The sequence below is a fragment of the Oryzias latipes genome, chromosome 5, assembly GCF_002234675.1.
Source record: "Oryzias latipes chromosome 5, ASM223467v1".
Taxonomy (NCBI): domain Eukaryota; kingdom Metazoa; phylum Chordata; class Actinopteri; order Beloniformes; family Adrianichthyidae; genus Oryzias; species Oryzias latipes.
The window spans coordinates 33,065,875-33,083,584 of NC_019863.2; the positions used below are offsets into that span (position 1 = coordinate 33,065,875).

A 17,710-nucleotide genomic window follows, 5' to 3' on the forward strand; every position below is an offset into this window, starting at 1 on the left:
CTCTTCATCCCTAAACCTCCAGTTTCTGCTTTTCCTAGTCAGTGTGACGCTGGCTGGATCCCTTTTCTTTCTGCCAGCACTGCAGTCATGAGTGAAGCCGGAGGTCATGACTGAGTTTCAGCTAAAAACCATGCAGACCGCCCTGACAGGCTCAATCACGCCAGGACTCAGCTTGGAAACTCTCAGAAAGGCTTTTTAGCCTTTTTCTACCCATGACAATGAGACAAACCCAGCAGCTCAGTGCAGTTCCACACCAGGATGCACCTGAAGCCGTCTGCAGCATCAATTCAAGAACTGCACTCATAAAAGGCAGCAGAATGGTTTCTCCTTTGCTTGTTTTGGCAGATTTACCTGCTCTTGGTCTGGCTGCAGTCAGGACCACCAGGCCCAGCAGAACAAAGACTCTTGATGCTCGGAGCGGTCTCATTTTCCTCCTGCAGGTGCAGATCTACCCGATGCAGCTGGACCGGCTTCAAGCGGAGCAGGCAGACTCTGAGAAAAAGACCGTTGAGGGGGCGAGAAATGTGCATTTTTAAAAACCGGATACAGTTGGGAATCCAAGTAGGAAAAAAAAAAACAAACCAAGAAAAATCATTTAAATTCAAGCTTGTGTTTTTCTTTTCATATAAGTTCATCATCTGGGTTTGATTTACTCTCACAGCTGAGCTTCATTCATTCACTTTTTAAACCTCTTTTTGTTTTGGGTCAGGAGGCGGATGGAGCGAAGGTGGAGTTCATCCTGGACACGTCACCACTCCATGGCAACACAGAGACACACAACCACACACACTCACAGCTAACAGACAGTTTGAAACCTCTGAAGAGGGTTTGTGGACAGGAAGCTGGAGAGAACCCCCCCCCCCTTGGAACCAGGAGAACCTGCAAACTCCACAGAAAAAAACAGCTGGGATTTGGACCTTCTCACTGTGATGTGAGTGCTAACCACTACACCACCGTACAGTCCACACACATGTATTTGTGTTCAGGGCTCTTCCTCAAGTCTACCAGGAAGTTTGGCAGCGTTTAACATCCAGAAAAACTTCTTCAGACGTTTATCAGATACGGACTGTGAGGCGGATCAACACAAAGAACCGGTTCTGTTCTCTGTAACATCTGCTGCTGCTGTCCACACTGTGGCAGAAACCAGAACCACGCCTGAGACTCTTCATCACCATAGCCTCTTCATCATCACAGCCTCTTCATCACAGCCTCTTCATCATCACAGCCTCTTCATCATCGCAGCCTCATCATCATCACAGCCTCTTCATCACAGCCTCTTCATCATCATAGCCTCTTCATCACAGCCTCATCATCATCACAGCCTCTTCATCACAGCCTCTTCATCATCACAGCCTCTTCATCATCGCAGCCTCTTCATCATCACAGCCTCTTCATCATCGCAGCCTCATCATCATCACAGCCTCTTCATCACAGCCTCTTCATCATCATAACCTCTTCATCACAGCCTCTTCATCATCATAACCTCTTCATCACAGCCTCATCATCATCACAGCCTCTTCATCACAGCCTCATCATCATCACAGCCTCATCATCATCACAGCCTCTTCATCACAGCCTCATCATCATCACAGCCTCATCATCATCACAGCCTCTTCATCATCACAGCCTCTTCATCACAGCCTCTTCATCACAGCCTCATCTTCATCACACCCTCTTCATCATCACACCCTCTTCATCATCAAAGCCTCATCATCATCACAGCCACATCATCATCACAGCCTCATCATCATCACACCCTCATCATCATCACAGCCTCATCATCATCACACCCTCTTCATCATCACAGCCTCATCATCATCACAGCCTCTTCATCACAGCCTCATCTTCATCACACCCTCTTCATCATCACACCCTCTTCATCACAGCCTCATCATCATCACAGCCTCATCATCATCACAGCCTCTTCATCACAGCCTCATCATCATCACAGCCTCATCATCATCACAGCCTTATCATCATCACAGCCTCTTCATCACAGCCTCTTCATCACAGCCTCATCTTCATCACACCCTCTTCATCATCACACCCTCTTCATCATCAAAGCCTCATCATCATCACAGCCACATCATCATCACAGCCTCATCATCATCACACCCTCATCATCATCACAGCCTCATCATCATCACAGCCTCTTCATCATCACAGCCTCATCATCATCACAGCCTCAGCCTCATCACAGCTTCTTCATCACAGCCTCATCATCATCAGAGCCTCTTCATCATAGCCTCTTCATCACAGCCTCATCATCATCACAGCCTCATCATCATCACAGCCTCTTCATCACAGCCTCTTCATCATCACAGCCTCAGCCTCATCACAGCTTCTTCATCACAGCCTCATCATCATCAGAGCCTCTTCATCATAGCCTCTTCATCACAGCCTCATCATCATCACAGCCTCATCATCATCACAGCCTCTTCATCACAGCCTCTTCATCACAGCTTCTTCATCACACCCTCTTCATCATCACAGCCTCATCATCATCACAGCCTCTTCATCACAGCCTCATCATCATCACAGCCTCTTCATCACAGCCTCATCATCATAGCTTCTTCATCACAGCCTCATCATCATCAGAGCCTCTTCATCATAGCCTCTTCATCACAGCCTCTTCATCACATCCCCATTATCATAGCCTCTTCATCATCACAGCTTCATCATCATAGCCTCTTCATCATCACAGCTTCATCATCATAGCCTCTTCATCACACCGTCATCATCATCACAGCCTCTTCATCACAGCCTCATCATCATCACAGTCTCTTCATCACAGCCTCACCATCACAGCTTCTTCATCACAGCCTCATCATCATCACAGCCTCTTTCTCACACCCTCATCATCATAGCTTCTTCATCACAGCCTCATCATCATAGCTTCTACATCACAGCCTCATCATCATCACAGCCTCTTCATCACAGCCTCATCATCATAGCTTCTTCATCACAGCCTCATCATCATCAGAGCCTCTTCATCATAGCCTCTTCATCACAGCCTCTTCATCACATCCCCATTATCACAGCCTCATCATCATCACAGCTTCATCATCATAGCCTCTTCATCATCACAGCTTCATCATCATAGCCTCTTCATCACACCCTCATCATCATCACAGCCTCTTCATCACAGCCTCATCATCATCACAGTCTCTTCATCACAGCCTCACCATCACAGCTTCTTCATCACAGCCTCATCATCATCACAGCCTCTTTCTCACACCCTCATCATCATAGCTTCTTCATCACAGCCTCATCATCATAGCTTCTTCATCACAGCCTCATCATCATCACAGCCTCTTCATCACAGCCTCATCATCATAGCCTCTTCATCACAGCCTCATCATCATCACACCCTCTTCATCATCACAGCCTCTTCATCACAGCCTCATCTTCATCACAGCCTCATCATCATCACAGCTTCATCATCATCACAGCCTCTTCATCACATCCTCATCATCCACACAGCCTCATCCTCATCAGAGCCTCTTCATCATAGCCTCTTCATCACAGCCTCTTCATCACACCCTCATCATCATCACAGCCTCATCATCATCACAGCCTCATCATCATCACAGCTTCTTCATCACAGCCTCATCATCATCACAGCCTCATTCTCATCAGAGCCTCTTCATCATAGCCTCTTCATCACAGCCTCTTCATCACAGCCTCATCATCATCACAGCCTCATCATCATCACAGCCTCTTCATCACAGCCTCATCATCATAGCCTCTTCATCACACCCTCATCATCATCACAGCCTCATAATCATCACAGCCTCATCATCATCACCACAGCCTCTTCATCACAGCCTCATCATCATAGCTTCTTCATCACAGCCTCATCATCATCACAGCCTAATCATCACAGCCTCATCATCATCACAGCCTCTTCATCACATCCTCATCATCATCACAGCCTCATCCTCATCAGAGCCTCTTCATCATAGCCTCTTCATCACAGCCTCTTCATCACACCCTCATCATCATCACAGCCTCATCATCATCACAGCTTCATCATCATCACAGCCTCTTCATCACAGCCTCATCATCATAGCCTCTTCATCACACCCTCATCATCATCACAGCCTCATAATCATCACAGCCTCATCATCATCACAGCCTCATCATCATCACAGCCTCATCATCACAGCCTCATCATCATAGCCTCTTCATCACAGCCTCATCATCATCACAGCCTCATCCTCATCACAGCCTCATCCTCATCACAGCCTCATCCTCATCACAGCCTCTTCATCACAGCCTCATCATCATCACAGCCTCATCATCATCACAGCCTCATCATCATCACAGCCTCTTCATCACAGCCTCATGATCATAGCCTCTTCATCACACCCTCATCATCATCACAGCCTCATAATCATCACAGCCTCATCATCATCACAGCCTCTTCATCACAGCCTCATCATCATCACAGCCTAATCATCACAGCCTCATCATCATCACAGCCTCTTCATCACAGCCTCATCATCATCACAGCCTCATCATCATCACAGCCTCTTCATCACAGCCTCATCATCATCACAGCCTCATCCTCATCAGAGCCTCTTCATCATAGCCTCTTCATCACAGCCTCTTCATCACACCCTCATCATCATCACAGCCTCATCATCATCACACCCTCTTCATCATCACAGCCTCATCATCATAGCCTCTTCATCACACCCTCATCATCATCACAGCCTCATAATCATCACAGCCTCATCCTCATCACAGCCTCATCCTAATCACAGCCTCATCCTAATCACAGCCTCATCCTCATCACAGCCTCATCCTCATCACAGCCTCATCCTCATCACAGCCTCTTCATCACAGCCTCATCATCATCACAGCCTCATCCTCATCACAGCCTCATCATCATCACAGCCTCTTCATCACAGCCTCATCCTCATCACAGCCTCATCCTCATCACAGCCTCATCCTCATCACAGCCTCTTCATCACAGCCTCATCATCATCACAGCCTCATCATCATCACAGCTTCTTCATCACAGCCTCATCATCATCACAGCCTCTTCATCACAGCCTCATCCTCATCACAGCCTCATCCTCATCACAGCCTCATCCTCATCACAGCCTCTTCATCACAGCCTCATCATCATCACAGCCTCATCATCATCACAGCTTCTTCATCACAGCCTCATCATCATCACAGCCTCATTCTCATCAGAGCCTCTTCATCATAGCCTCTTCATCACACCCTCATCATCATCACAGCCTCATAATCATCACAGCCTCATCCTAATCACAGCCTCATCCTAATCACAGCCTCATCCTCATCACAGCCTCATCCTCATCACAGCCTCATCCTCATCACAGCCTCATCATCATCACAGCCTCTTCATCACAGCCTCATCCTCATCACAGCCTCATCCTCATCACAGCCTCATCCTCATCACAGCCTCTTCATCACAGCCTCATCATCATCACAGCCTCATCATCATCACAGCTTCTTCATCACAGCTTCATCATCATCACAGCCTCATTCTCATCAGAGCCTCTTCATCATAGCCTCTTCATCACAGCCTCTTCATCACAGCCTCATCATCATCACAGCCTCATCATCATCACAGCCTCTTCATCACAGCCTCATCATCATAGCTTCTTCATCACAGCCTCATCATCATCACAGCCTAATCATCACAGCCTCATCATCATCACAGCCTCTTCATCACAGCCTCATCATCATCACAGCCTCATCCTCATCAGAGCCTCTTCATCATAGCCTCTTCATCACAGCCTCTTCATCACACCCTCATCATCATCACAGCCTCATCATCATCACAGCCTCTTCATCACAGCCTCATCATCATAGCCTCTTCATCACACCTTCATCATCATCACAGCCTCATAATCATCACAGCCTCATCATCATCACAGCCTCATCATCATCACAGCCTCATCATCACAGCCTCATCATCATAGCCTCTTCATCACAGCCTCATCATCATCACAGCCTCATCCTCATCACAGCCTCATCCTCATCACAGCCTCATCCTCATCACAGCCTCATCCTCATCAGAGCCTCTTCATCACAGCCTCTTCATCACAGCCTCATCATCATCACAGCCTCATCATCATCACAGCCTCTTCATCACAGCCTCATGATCATAGCCTCTTCATCACACCCTCATCATCATCACAGCCTCATAATCATCACAGCCTCATCATCATCACAGCCTCTTCATCACAGCCTCATCATCATCACAGCCTAATCATCACAGCCTCATCATCATCACAGCCTCTTCATCACAGCCTCATCATCATCACAGCCTCATCCTCATCAGAGCCTCTTCATCATAGCCTCTTCATCACAGCCTCTTCATCACACCCTCATCATCATCACAGCCTCATCATCATCACAGCCTCTTCATCACAGCCTCATCATCATAGCCTCTTCATCACACCCTCATCATCATCACAGCCTCATAATCATCACAGCCTCTTCAGGGCATTAAAAAAGCCATCAACTCCACAACACATATAACTATCGAACGGCCACCTACTCACTCTAAGCTTACTCACTTTATACCTGTCACTGACCAAACTGTCCAAGAGACCATCACCCGTCTGAGCTCGTCTACATGCTGCCTTGATGTGTTACCCACTAGATTTCTAAAGTCTGTCCTGAACAGCGTGTTGCCATCAATTACTCAAATAGTTAACATGTCTCTTCAATCTGGAATATTTCCAGAGGCATTAAAAACTGCAGTCATTAAACCTCTCCTGAAGAAAAGCAGTCTTGATCCCACTGTACTGAATAATTACAGACCTATCTCTAATCTGCCATTTTTAGGAAAAGTCCTTGAAAAAGTTGTCTACCAACAGCTCACTGATTTTCTCTTATTAAACAATTCGTTTGATGTTTTCCAGTCAGGTTTTAAACCCCATCATAGCACAGAAACTGCTCTTATCAAGGTAACCAACGACATCCGCCTGAACACTGATGATGGAAAAGTCACTGTCTTAATCCTGCTAGACCTGAGCGCTGCCTTTGATACTGTTGATCATGGGATCCTTTTGCACAGACTCCAAGACTGGGTTGGCATCTCTGGATCTGCCCTAAGTTGGCTCAAGTCTTATCTGGAAGACAGGAAATACTTTGTTGAAATTGGGAGTTGTGTCTCAGACTACATGGCCTTGACTTGTGGTGTGCCCCAGGGATCGATCCTGGGACCCCTTCTGTTCAACCTCTACATGCTGCCACTAGGGCAGTTAATACGCAGTAATAACATATCTTATCACAACTATGCAGATGATACTCAGATCTATGTGTCACTGACAACAGGTGAATATGGGCCGGTGGATTCACTCAGCCACTGCCTCCAACAGATCAGTGCGTGGATGCAGAACAACTTTCTCCAGCTAAACTCAGACAAGACCCAAGTTATTATTTTTGGCCCACAGAAACAAAGAGAAAGTCTCAGCAGCTACCTTCATTCTCTGTCTCTTAAACCCTCAAATCAAGTCAGAAATCTAGGGGTAATCATGGACTCTGACCTAAACTTTAACAGCCATATCAAGTCAGTAACATCAGCGGCATTTTACCACCTGAAAAACATTGCCAAAATCAAAAACATAGTGTCAAAGCCAGACCTGGAGATACTTATCCATGCATTTGTCTCCAGTAGGTTAGACTACTGTAACGGCCTGCTCACCGGCCTCTCCAAACGAGCTGTAAAACAGCTTCAGTACATCCAGAATGCTGCTGCTGGAGTCCTGACCAGAACCAGGAAGTATGATCACATTAGTCCTGTGCTCAGGTCTCTGCACTGGCTCCCTGTACCTCAAAGAATAGACTTCAAAGCAGCTCTGCTTGTGTACAAGTCTCTCCATGGCCGAGCACCAAAGTACATCTCTGACATGTTAGTGCCATATGAACCATCTCGTACTCTGAGGACCTCAGGGACCGGCCTCCTGTTGATTCCCAGAGTCAGAACTAAACAAGGGGAATCAGCGTTTCAATATTCTGCAGCTAAAATCTGGAACAGCCTCCCTGAAGGCGTAAGACAGGCCTCTTCTGTGTTCATGTTCAAATCTAGACTTAAAACATTTCTGTTTAGCCGTGTATATGACTGAAAGGTCCTATCTGCACTTTTCTTTCCTTTCCTTCCTTTATTTTAAAATCAATTTTCAAATTTTTTATTGTCTTTTAAAGTAAATTTTACGTTGATTATTTCTATGATGTATTGTGATTTTAATACTTTTTTTGTGTTTTGTGAAGCACCTTGAATTACTTTGTGTATGAATTGTGCTATACAAATAAACTTTCCTTGCCTTGCCCTTGCCTCTTCATCACACCCTCATCATCATCACAGCCTCTTCATCACAGCCTCAGCATCACAGCCTCATCATCATCACAGCCTCTTCATCACAGCCTCTTCATCACAGCCTCTTCATCATCACAGCCTCGTCATCATCACAGCCTCTTCATCACAGCCTCTTCATCACAGCCTCATCATCATCACAGCCTCTTTATCACAGCCTCTTCATCACAGCCTCATCATCATCACAGCCTCATCATCATAGCCTCTTCATCACAGCCTCATGCTCATCAGAGCCTCTTCATCATAGCCTCTTCATCACAGCCTCATCATCATCACAGCCTCATCATCATCACAGCCTCTTCATCACAGCCTCTTCATCACAGGTTCTTCATCACACCCTCTTCATCACCACAGCCTCGTCATCATAGCATCTTCATCACAGCCTCTTCATCACACCCTCATCATCATCACAGCCTCTTCATCACAGCCTCAGCATCACAGCCTCATCATCATCAGAGCCTCTTCATCATAGCCTCTTCATCACAGCCTCTTCATCACATCCTCATCATCACAGCCTCATCATCATCACAGCTTCTTCATCACAGCCTCATCATCATCACAGCCTCTTCATCACAGCCTCATCATCACAGCTTCATCATCATCACAGCCTCTTCATCACATCCTCATCATCACAGCCTCATCATCATCACAGCTTCTTCATCACAGCCTCATCATCATCACAGCCTCTTCATCATCAGAGCCTCTTCATCATAGCCTCTTCATCACAGCCTCTTCATCACATCCTCATCATCACAGCCTCATCATCATCACAGCTTCTTCATCACAGCCTCATCATCATCACAGCCTCTTCATCACAGCCTCATCATCACAGCCTCATCATCATCACAGCCTCAGCATCACAGCCTCATCATCATCACAGCCTCTTTATCACAGCCTCTTCATCACAGCTTCTTCATCACAGCCTCATCATCATCACAGCCTCATCATCATAGCCTCTTCATCACAGCCTCATCATCATCACAGCCTCATCATCATAGCCTCTTCATCACAGCCTCATGCTCATCAGAGCCTCTTCATCATAGCCTCTTCATCACAGCCTCATCATCATCCCAGCCTCATCATCATCACAGCCTCTTCATCACAGCCTCTTCATCACAGGTTCTTCATCACACCCTCTTCATCACCACAGCCTCGTCATCATAGCATCTTCATCACAGCCTCTTCATCACACCCTCATCATCATCACAGCCTATTCATCACAGCCTCAGCATCACAGCCTCATCATCATCAGAGCCTCTTCATCATAGCCTCTTCATCACAGCCTCTTCATCACATCCTCATCATCACAGCCTCATCATCATCACAGCTTCTTCATCACAGCCTCATCATCATCACAGCCTCTTCATCACAGCCTCATCATCACAGCTTCATCATCATCACAGCCTCTTCATCACATCCTCATCATCACAGCCTCATCATCATCACAGCTTCTTCATCACAGCCTCATCATCATCACAGCCTCTTCATCACAGCCTCATCATCATAGACTCATCATCACACCCTCATCATCATCACAGCTTCTTCATCACAGCCTCATCATCATCACAGCCTCTTCATCACAGCCTCTTCATCACATCCTCATCATCACAGCCTCATCATCATCACAGTTTCTTCATCACAGCCTCATCATCATCACAGCCTCTTCATCACATCCTCATCATCACAGCCTCATCATCATCACAGCTTCTTCATCACAGCCTCATCATCATAGCCTCATCATCACACCCTCATCATCATCACAGCTTCTTCATCACAGCCTCATCATCATAGCCTCATCATCACACCCTCATCATCATCACAGCCTCATCATCATCACAGCCTCATCATCATCACAGCTTATTCATCACAGCTTCATCATCATCACAGCCTCTTCATCACAGCCTCATCATCATAGCTTCTTCATCACAGCCTCATCATCATCACAGCCTCTTCATCACAGCCTCATCTTCATCACACCCTCTTCATCATCACAGCCTCATCCTCATCACAGCCTCATCCTCATCAGAGCCTCTTCATCATAGCCTCTTCATCACAGCCTCTTCATTACATCCTCATCATCACAGCCTCATCATCATCACAGCTTCTTCATCACAGCCTCATCATCATCACAGCCTATTCATCACACCCTCATCATCACAGCCTCTTCATCACACCCTCATCATCATCACAGCCTCATCATCATCACAGCCTCATCATCATCACAGCTTCTTCATCACAGCCTCAACATCATCACAGCCTCATCATCATAGCCTCTTCATCACACCCTCATCATCATCACAGCCTCATCCTCATCACAGCCTCTTCATCACAGCCTCATCCCCATCAGAGCCTCTTCATCACAGCCTCATCCTCATCAGAGCCTCTTCATCACAGCCTCATCCTCATCAGAGCCTCATCCTCATCACAGCCTCTTCATCACAGCTTCATCCTCATCAGAGCCTCTTCATCACAGCCTCATCATCATAGCCTCTTCATCACACCCTCATCATCATCACAGCCTCATCCTCATCACAGCCTCTTCATCACAGCCTCATCCTCATCATAGCTTCTTCATCACAGCATCATCATCATAGCCTCTTCATCACAACCTCATCATCATCACAGCCTCATCCTCATCACAGCCTCATCCTCATCAGAGCCTCTTCATCACAGCCTCATCCTCATCAGAGCCTCTTCATCACACCCTCTTCATCATCACAGCCTCATCCTCATCAGAGCCTCTTCATCATAGCCTCTTCATCATAGCCTCTTCATCACAGCCTCATCATCATCACAGCCTCATCATCATCACAGTCTCATCATCATAGCCTCTTCATCACAGCCTCATCATCACAGCCTCATCATCATAGCCTCTTCATCACAGCCTCATCATCATCACAGCCTCAGCATCATCACAGCCTCTTCATCACAGCCTCACTATCACAGCCTCATCATCATCACAGCCTCATCATCATCACAGCCTCTTCATCACAGCCTCTTCATCACAGCCTCTTCATCACAGCTTCTTCATCACACCCTCTTCATCATCACATCCTCTTCATCATCACAGCCTCATCATCATCACAGCCTCTTCATCATCACAGCCTCATCATCATCACAGCCTCTTCATCACAGCCTCATCATCATAGCATCTTCATCACAGCCTCTTCATCATCACAGCTTCATCATCATAGCCTCTTCATCACACCCTCATCATCATCACAGCCTCTTCATCACAGCCTCAGCATCACAGCCTCATCATCATCACAGCCTCTTCATCAGAGCCTCAGCATCATAGCTTCTTCATCACAGCCTCATCAGCATCACAGCCTCTTCATCATCACAGCCTCATCATCATCACAGCCTCATCATCATCACACCCTCTTCATCATCACAGCCTCATCATCATCACACCCTCTTCATCATCACAGCCTCATCATCATAACAGCCTCATCATCATCACACCCTCTTCATCATCACAGCCTCATCATCATCACACCCTCTTCATCATCACAGCCTCATCATCATCACACCCTCTTCATCATCACACCCTCTTCATCATCACACCCTCTTCATCATCACAGCCTCATCATCATCACACCCTCTTCATCATCACAGCCTCATCATCATCACAGCCTCATCATCATCACATCCTCTTCATCATCACAGCCTCATCATCATCACAGCCTCATCATCATCACAGCCTCATTATCATCACACCCTCTTCATCATCACAGCCTCATCATCATCACAGCCTCATCATCATCACACCCTCTTCATCATCACAGCCTCATCATCATCACACCCTCTTCATCATCACAGCCTCTTCATCATCACACCCTCTTCATCATCACAGCCTCATCATCATCACACCCTCTTCATCATCACACCCTCTTCATCATCACAGCCTTATCATCATCACAGCCTCATCATCATCACAGCCTCATCATCATCACACCCTCTTCATCATCACAGCCTCATCATCATCACAGCCTCATCATCATCACAGCCTCATCATCATCACAGCCTCATCATCATCACACCCTCATCATCATCACAGCCTCTTCATCACAGCCTCAGCATCACAGCCTCATCATCATCACACCCTCATCATCATCACAGCCTCTTCATCACAGCCTCAGCATCACAGCCTCATCATCATCACAGCCTCTTTATCACAGCCTCTTCATCACAGCCTCATCATCATCACAGCCTCATCATCATCACAGCCTCATCATCATCACACCCTCTTCATCATCACAGCCTCATCATCATCACACCCTCTTCATCATCACACCCTCTTCATCATCACACCCTCTTCATCATCACAGCCTCATCATCATCACACCCTCTTCATCATCACAGCCTCATCATCATCACACCCTCTTCATCATCACAGCCTCATCATCATCACAGCCTCATCATCATCACAGCCTCATTATCATCACACCCTCTTCATCATCACAGCCTCATCATCATCACAGCCTCATCATCATCACAGCCTCATCATCATCACATCCTCTTCATCATCACAGCCTCATCATCATCACAGCCTCATCATCATCACAGCCTCATCATCATCACATCCTCTTCATCATCACAGCCTCATCATCATCACAGCCTCATCATCATCACAGCCTCATTATCATCACACCCTCTTCATCATCACAGCCTCATCATCATCACAGCCTCATCATCATCACACCCTCTTCATCATCACAGCCTCATCATCATCACACCCTCTTCATCATCACAGCCTCTTCATCATCACACCCTCTTCATCATCACAGCCTCATCATCATCACACCCTCTTCATCATCACACCCTCTTCATCATCACAGCCTTATCATCATCACAGCCTCATCATCATCACAGCCTCATCATCATCACACCCTCTTCATCATCACAGCCTCATCATCATCACAGCCTCATCATCATCACAGCCTCATCATCATCACAGCCTCATCATCATCACACCCTCATCATCATCACAGCCTCTTCATCACAGCCTCAGCATCACAGCCTCATCATCATCACACCCTCATCATCATCACAGCCTCTTCATCACAGCCTCAGCATCACAGCCTCATCATCATCACAGCCTCTTTATCACAGCCTCTTCATCACAGCCTCATCATCATCACAGCCTCATCATCATCACAGCCTCATCATCATCACACCCTCTTCATCATCACAGCCTCATCATCATCACAGCCTCATCATCATCACAGCCTCATCATCATCACAGCCTCATCATCATCACACCCTCATCATCATCACAGCCTCTTCATCACAGCCTCAGCATCACAGCCTCATCATCATTACAGCCTCTTCATCACAGCCTCTTCATCACAGCCTCAGCATCATAGCTTCTTCATCACAGCCTCATCAGCATCACAGCCTCTTCATCCCAGCCTCATATTCATCACAGCCTCTTCATCATCACAGCCTCATCATCATCACAGCCTCATCATCATCATCCCCTCTCATCATCACAGCCTCATCATCATCACACCCTCTTCATCATCACAGCCTCATCATCATCACAGCCTCATCATCATCACACCCTCTTCATCATCACAGCCTCATCATCATCACACCCTCTTCATCATCACAGCCTCATCATCATCACACCCTCTTCATCATCACAGCCTCATCATCATCACACCCTCTTCATCATCACACCCTCTTCATCATCACACCCTCTTCATCATCACAGCCTTATCATCATCACAGCCTCATCATCATCACACCCTCTTCATCATCACAGCCTCATCATCATCACAGCCTCATCATCATCACACCCTCTTCATCATCACAGCCTCATCATCATCACAGCCTCATCATCATCTCAGCCTCATCATCATCACACCCTCTTCATCATCACAGCCTCATCATCATCACAGCCTCATCATCATCACAGCCTCATTATCATCACACCCTCTTCATCATCACAGCCTCATCATCATCACAGCCTTATCATCATCACAGCCTCATCATCATCACAGCCTCATCATCATCACAGCCTCATCATCATCACAGCCTCATCATCATCACAGCCTCATCATCATCACACCCTCTTCATCATCACAGCCTCATCATCATCACAGCCTCATCATCATCACAGCCTCATCATCATCACAGCCTCATCATCATCACAGCCTCATCATCATCACAGCCTCATTATCATCACACCCTCTTCATCATCACAGCCTCATCATCATCACAGCCTTATCATCATCACAGCCTCATCATCATCACAGCCTCATCATCATCACACCCTCTTCATCATCACAGCCTCATCATCATCACAGCCTCATCATCATCACACCCTCTTCATCATCACAGCCTCATCATCATCACAGCCTCATCATCATCTCAGCCTCATCATCATCACACCCTCTTCATCATCACAGCCTCATCATCATCACAGCCTCATCATCATCACAGCCTCATTATCATCACACCCTCTTCATCATCACAGCCTCATCATCATCACAGCCTTATCATCATCACAGCCTCATCATCATCACAGCCTCATCATCATCACAGCCTCATCATCATCACAGCCTCATCATCATCACAGCCTCATCATCATCACACCCTCTTCATCATCACAGCCTTATCATCATCACAGCCTCATCATCATCACAGCCTCATCATCATCACAGCCTCATCATCATCACAGCCTCATCATCATCACAGCCTCATCATCATCACAGCCTCATCATCATCACAGCCTCATCATCATCACAGCCTCATCATCATCACATCCTCTTCATCATCACAGCCTCATCATCATCACAGCCTCATCATCATCACAGCCTCATTATCATCACACCCTCTTCATCATCACAGCCTCATCATCATCACAGCCTCATCATCATCACACCCTCTTCATCATCACAGCCTCATCATCATCACACCCTCTTCATCATCACAGCCTCTTCATCATCACACCCTCTTCATCATCACAGCCTCATCATCATCACACCCTCTTCATCATCACACCCTCTTCATCATCACAGCCTTATCATCATCACAGCCTCATCATCATCACAGCCTCATCATCATCACACCCTCTTCATCATCACAGCCTCATCATCATCACAGCCTCATCATCATCACAGCCTCATCATCATCACAGCCTCATCATCATCACACCCTCATCATCATCACAGCCTCTTCATCACAGCCTCAGCATCACAGCCTCATCATCATCACACCCTCATCATCATCACAGCCTCTTCATCACAGCCTCAGCATCACAGCCTCATCATCATCACAGCCTCTTTATCACAGCCTCTTCATCACAGCCTCATCATCATCACAGCCTCATCATCATCACAGCCTCATCATCATCACACCCTCTTCATCATCACAGCCTCATCATCATCACAGCCTCATCATCATCACAGCCTCATCATCATCACAGCCTCATCATCATCACACCCTCATCATCATCACAGCCTCTTCATCACAGCCTCAGCATCACAGCCTCATCATCATTACAGCCTCTTCATCACAGCCTCTTCATCACAGCCTCAGCATCATAGCTTCTTCATCACAGCCTCATCAGCATCACAGCCTCTTCATCCCAGCCTCATATTCATCACAGCCTCTTCATCATCACAGCCTCATCATCATCACAGCCTCATCATCATCATCCCCTCTTCATCATCACAGCCTCATCATCATCACACCCTCTTCATCATCACAGCCTCATCATCATCACAGCCTCATCATCATCACACCCTCTTCATCATCACAGCCTCATCATCATCACACCCTCTTCATCATCACAGCCTCATCATCATCACACCCTCTTCATCATCACAGCCTCATCATCATCACACCCTCTTCATCATCACACCCTCTTCATCATCACACCCTCTTCATCATCACAGCCTTATCATCATCACAGCCTCATCATCATCACACCCTCTTCATCATCACAGCCTCATCATCATCACAGCCTCATCATCATCACACCCTCTTCATCATCACAGCCTCATCATCATCACAGCCTCATCATCATCACACCCTCTTCATCATCACAGCCTCATCATCATCACACCCTCTTCATCATCACAGCCTCATCATCATCACACCCTCTTCATCATCACAGCCTCATCATCATCACACCCTCTTCATCATCACACCCTCTTCATCATCACACCCTCTTCATCATCACAGCCTTATCATCATCACAGCCTCATCATCATCACACCCTCTTCATCATCACAGCCTCATCATCATCACAGCCTCATCATCATCACACCCTCTTCATCATCACAGCCTCATTATCATCACACCCTCTTCATCATCACAGCCTCATCATCATCACAGCCTTATCATCATCACAGCCTCATCATCATCACAGCCTCATCATCATCACAGCCTCATCATCATCACAGCCTCATCATCATCACAGCCTCATCATCATCACACCCTCTTCATCATCACAGCCTCATCATCATCACAGCCTCATCATCATCACAGCCTCATCATCATCACAGCCTCATCATCATCACAGCCTCATCATCATCACAGCCTCATTATCATCACACCCTCTTCATCATCACAGCCTCATCATCATCACAGCCTTATCATCATCACAGCCTCATCATCATCACAGCCTCATCATCATCACACCCTCTTCATCATCACAGCCTCATCATCATCACAGCCTCATCATCATCACACCCTCTTCATCATCACAGCCTCATCATCATCACAGCCTCATCATCATCTCAGCCTCATCATCATCACACCCTCTTCATCATCACAGCCTCATCATCATCACAGCCTCATCATCATCACAGCCTCATTATCATCACACCCTCTTCATCATCACAGCCTCATCATCATCACAGCCTTATCATCATCACAGCCTCATTATCATCACACCCTCTTCATCATCACAGCCTCATCATCATCACAGCCTTATCATCATCACACCCTCTTCATCATCACAGCCTCATCATCATCACAGCCTCATCATCATCTCAGCCTCATCATCATCACACCCTCTTCATCATCACAGCCTCATCATCATCACACCCTCTTCATCATCACACCCTCTTCATCATCACACCCTCTTCATCATCACAGCCTTATCATCATCACAGCCTCATCATCATCACACCCTCTTCATCATCACAGCCTCATCATCATCACAGCCTCATCATCATCACACCCTCTTCATCATCACAGCCTCATCATCATCACAGCCTCATCATCATCTCAGCCTCATCATCATCACACCCTCTTCATCATCACAGCCTCATCATCATCACAGCCTCATCATCATCACAGCCTCATTATCATCACACCCTCTTCATCATC

At 46.7% G+C, this 17,710-nt stretch overlaps 1 protein-coding gene across 1 annotated transcript in view; it reads right to left on the bottom strand.

Moving 5' to 3' along the window:
- Positions 1 to 17,710, bottom strand: part of matn4 (matrilin 4) — a 62,846-nt gene that overhangs the window by 30,316 nt on the left and 14,820 nt on the right. The window contains exon 2 of the mRNA XM_023955360.1: positions 352 to 492. Within this exon, the coding sequence (XP_023811128.1) occupies positions 352 to 427 (76 nt within the window). The 5' untranslated portion in view covers positions 428 to 492. The remainder of the gene's footprint in view (positions 1 to 351; positions 493 to 17,710) is intronic.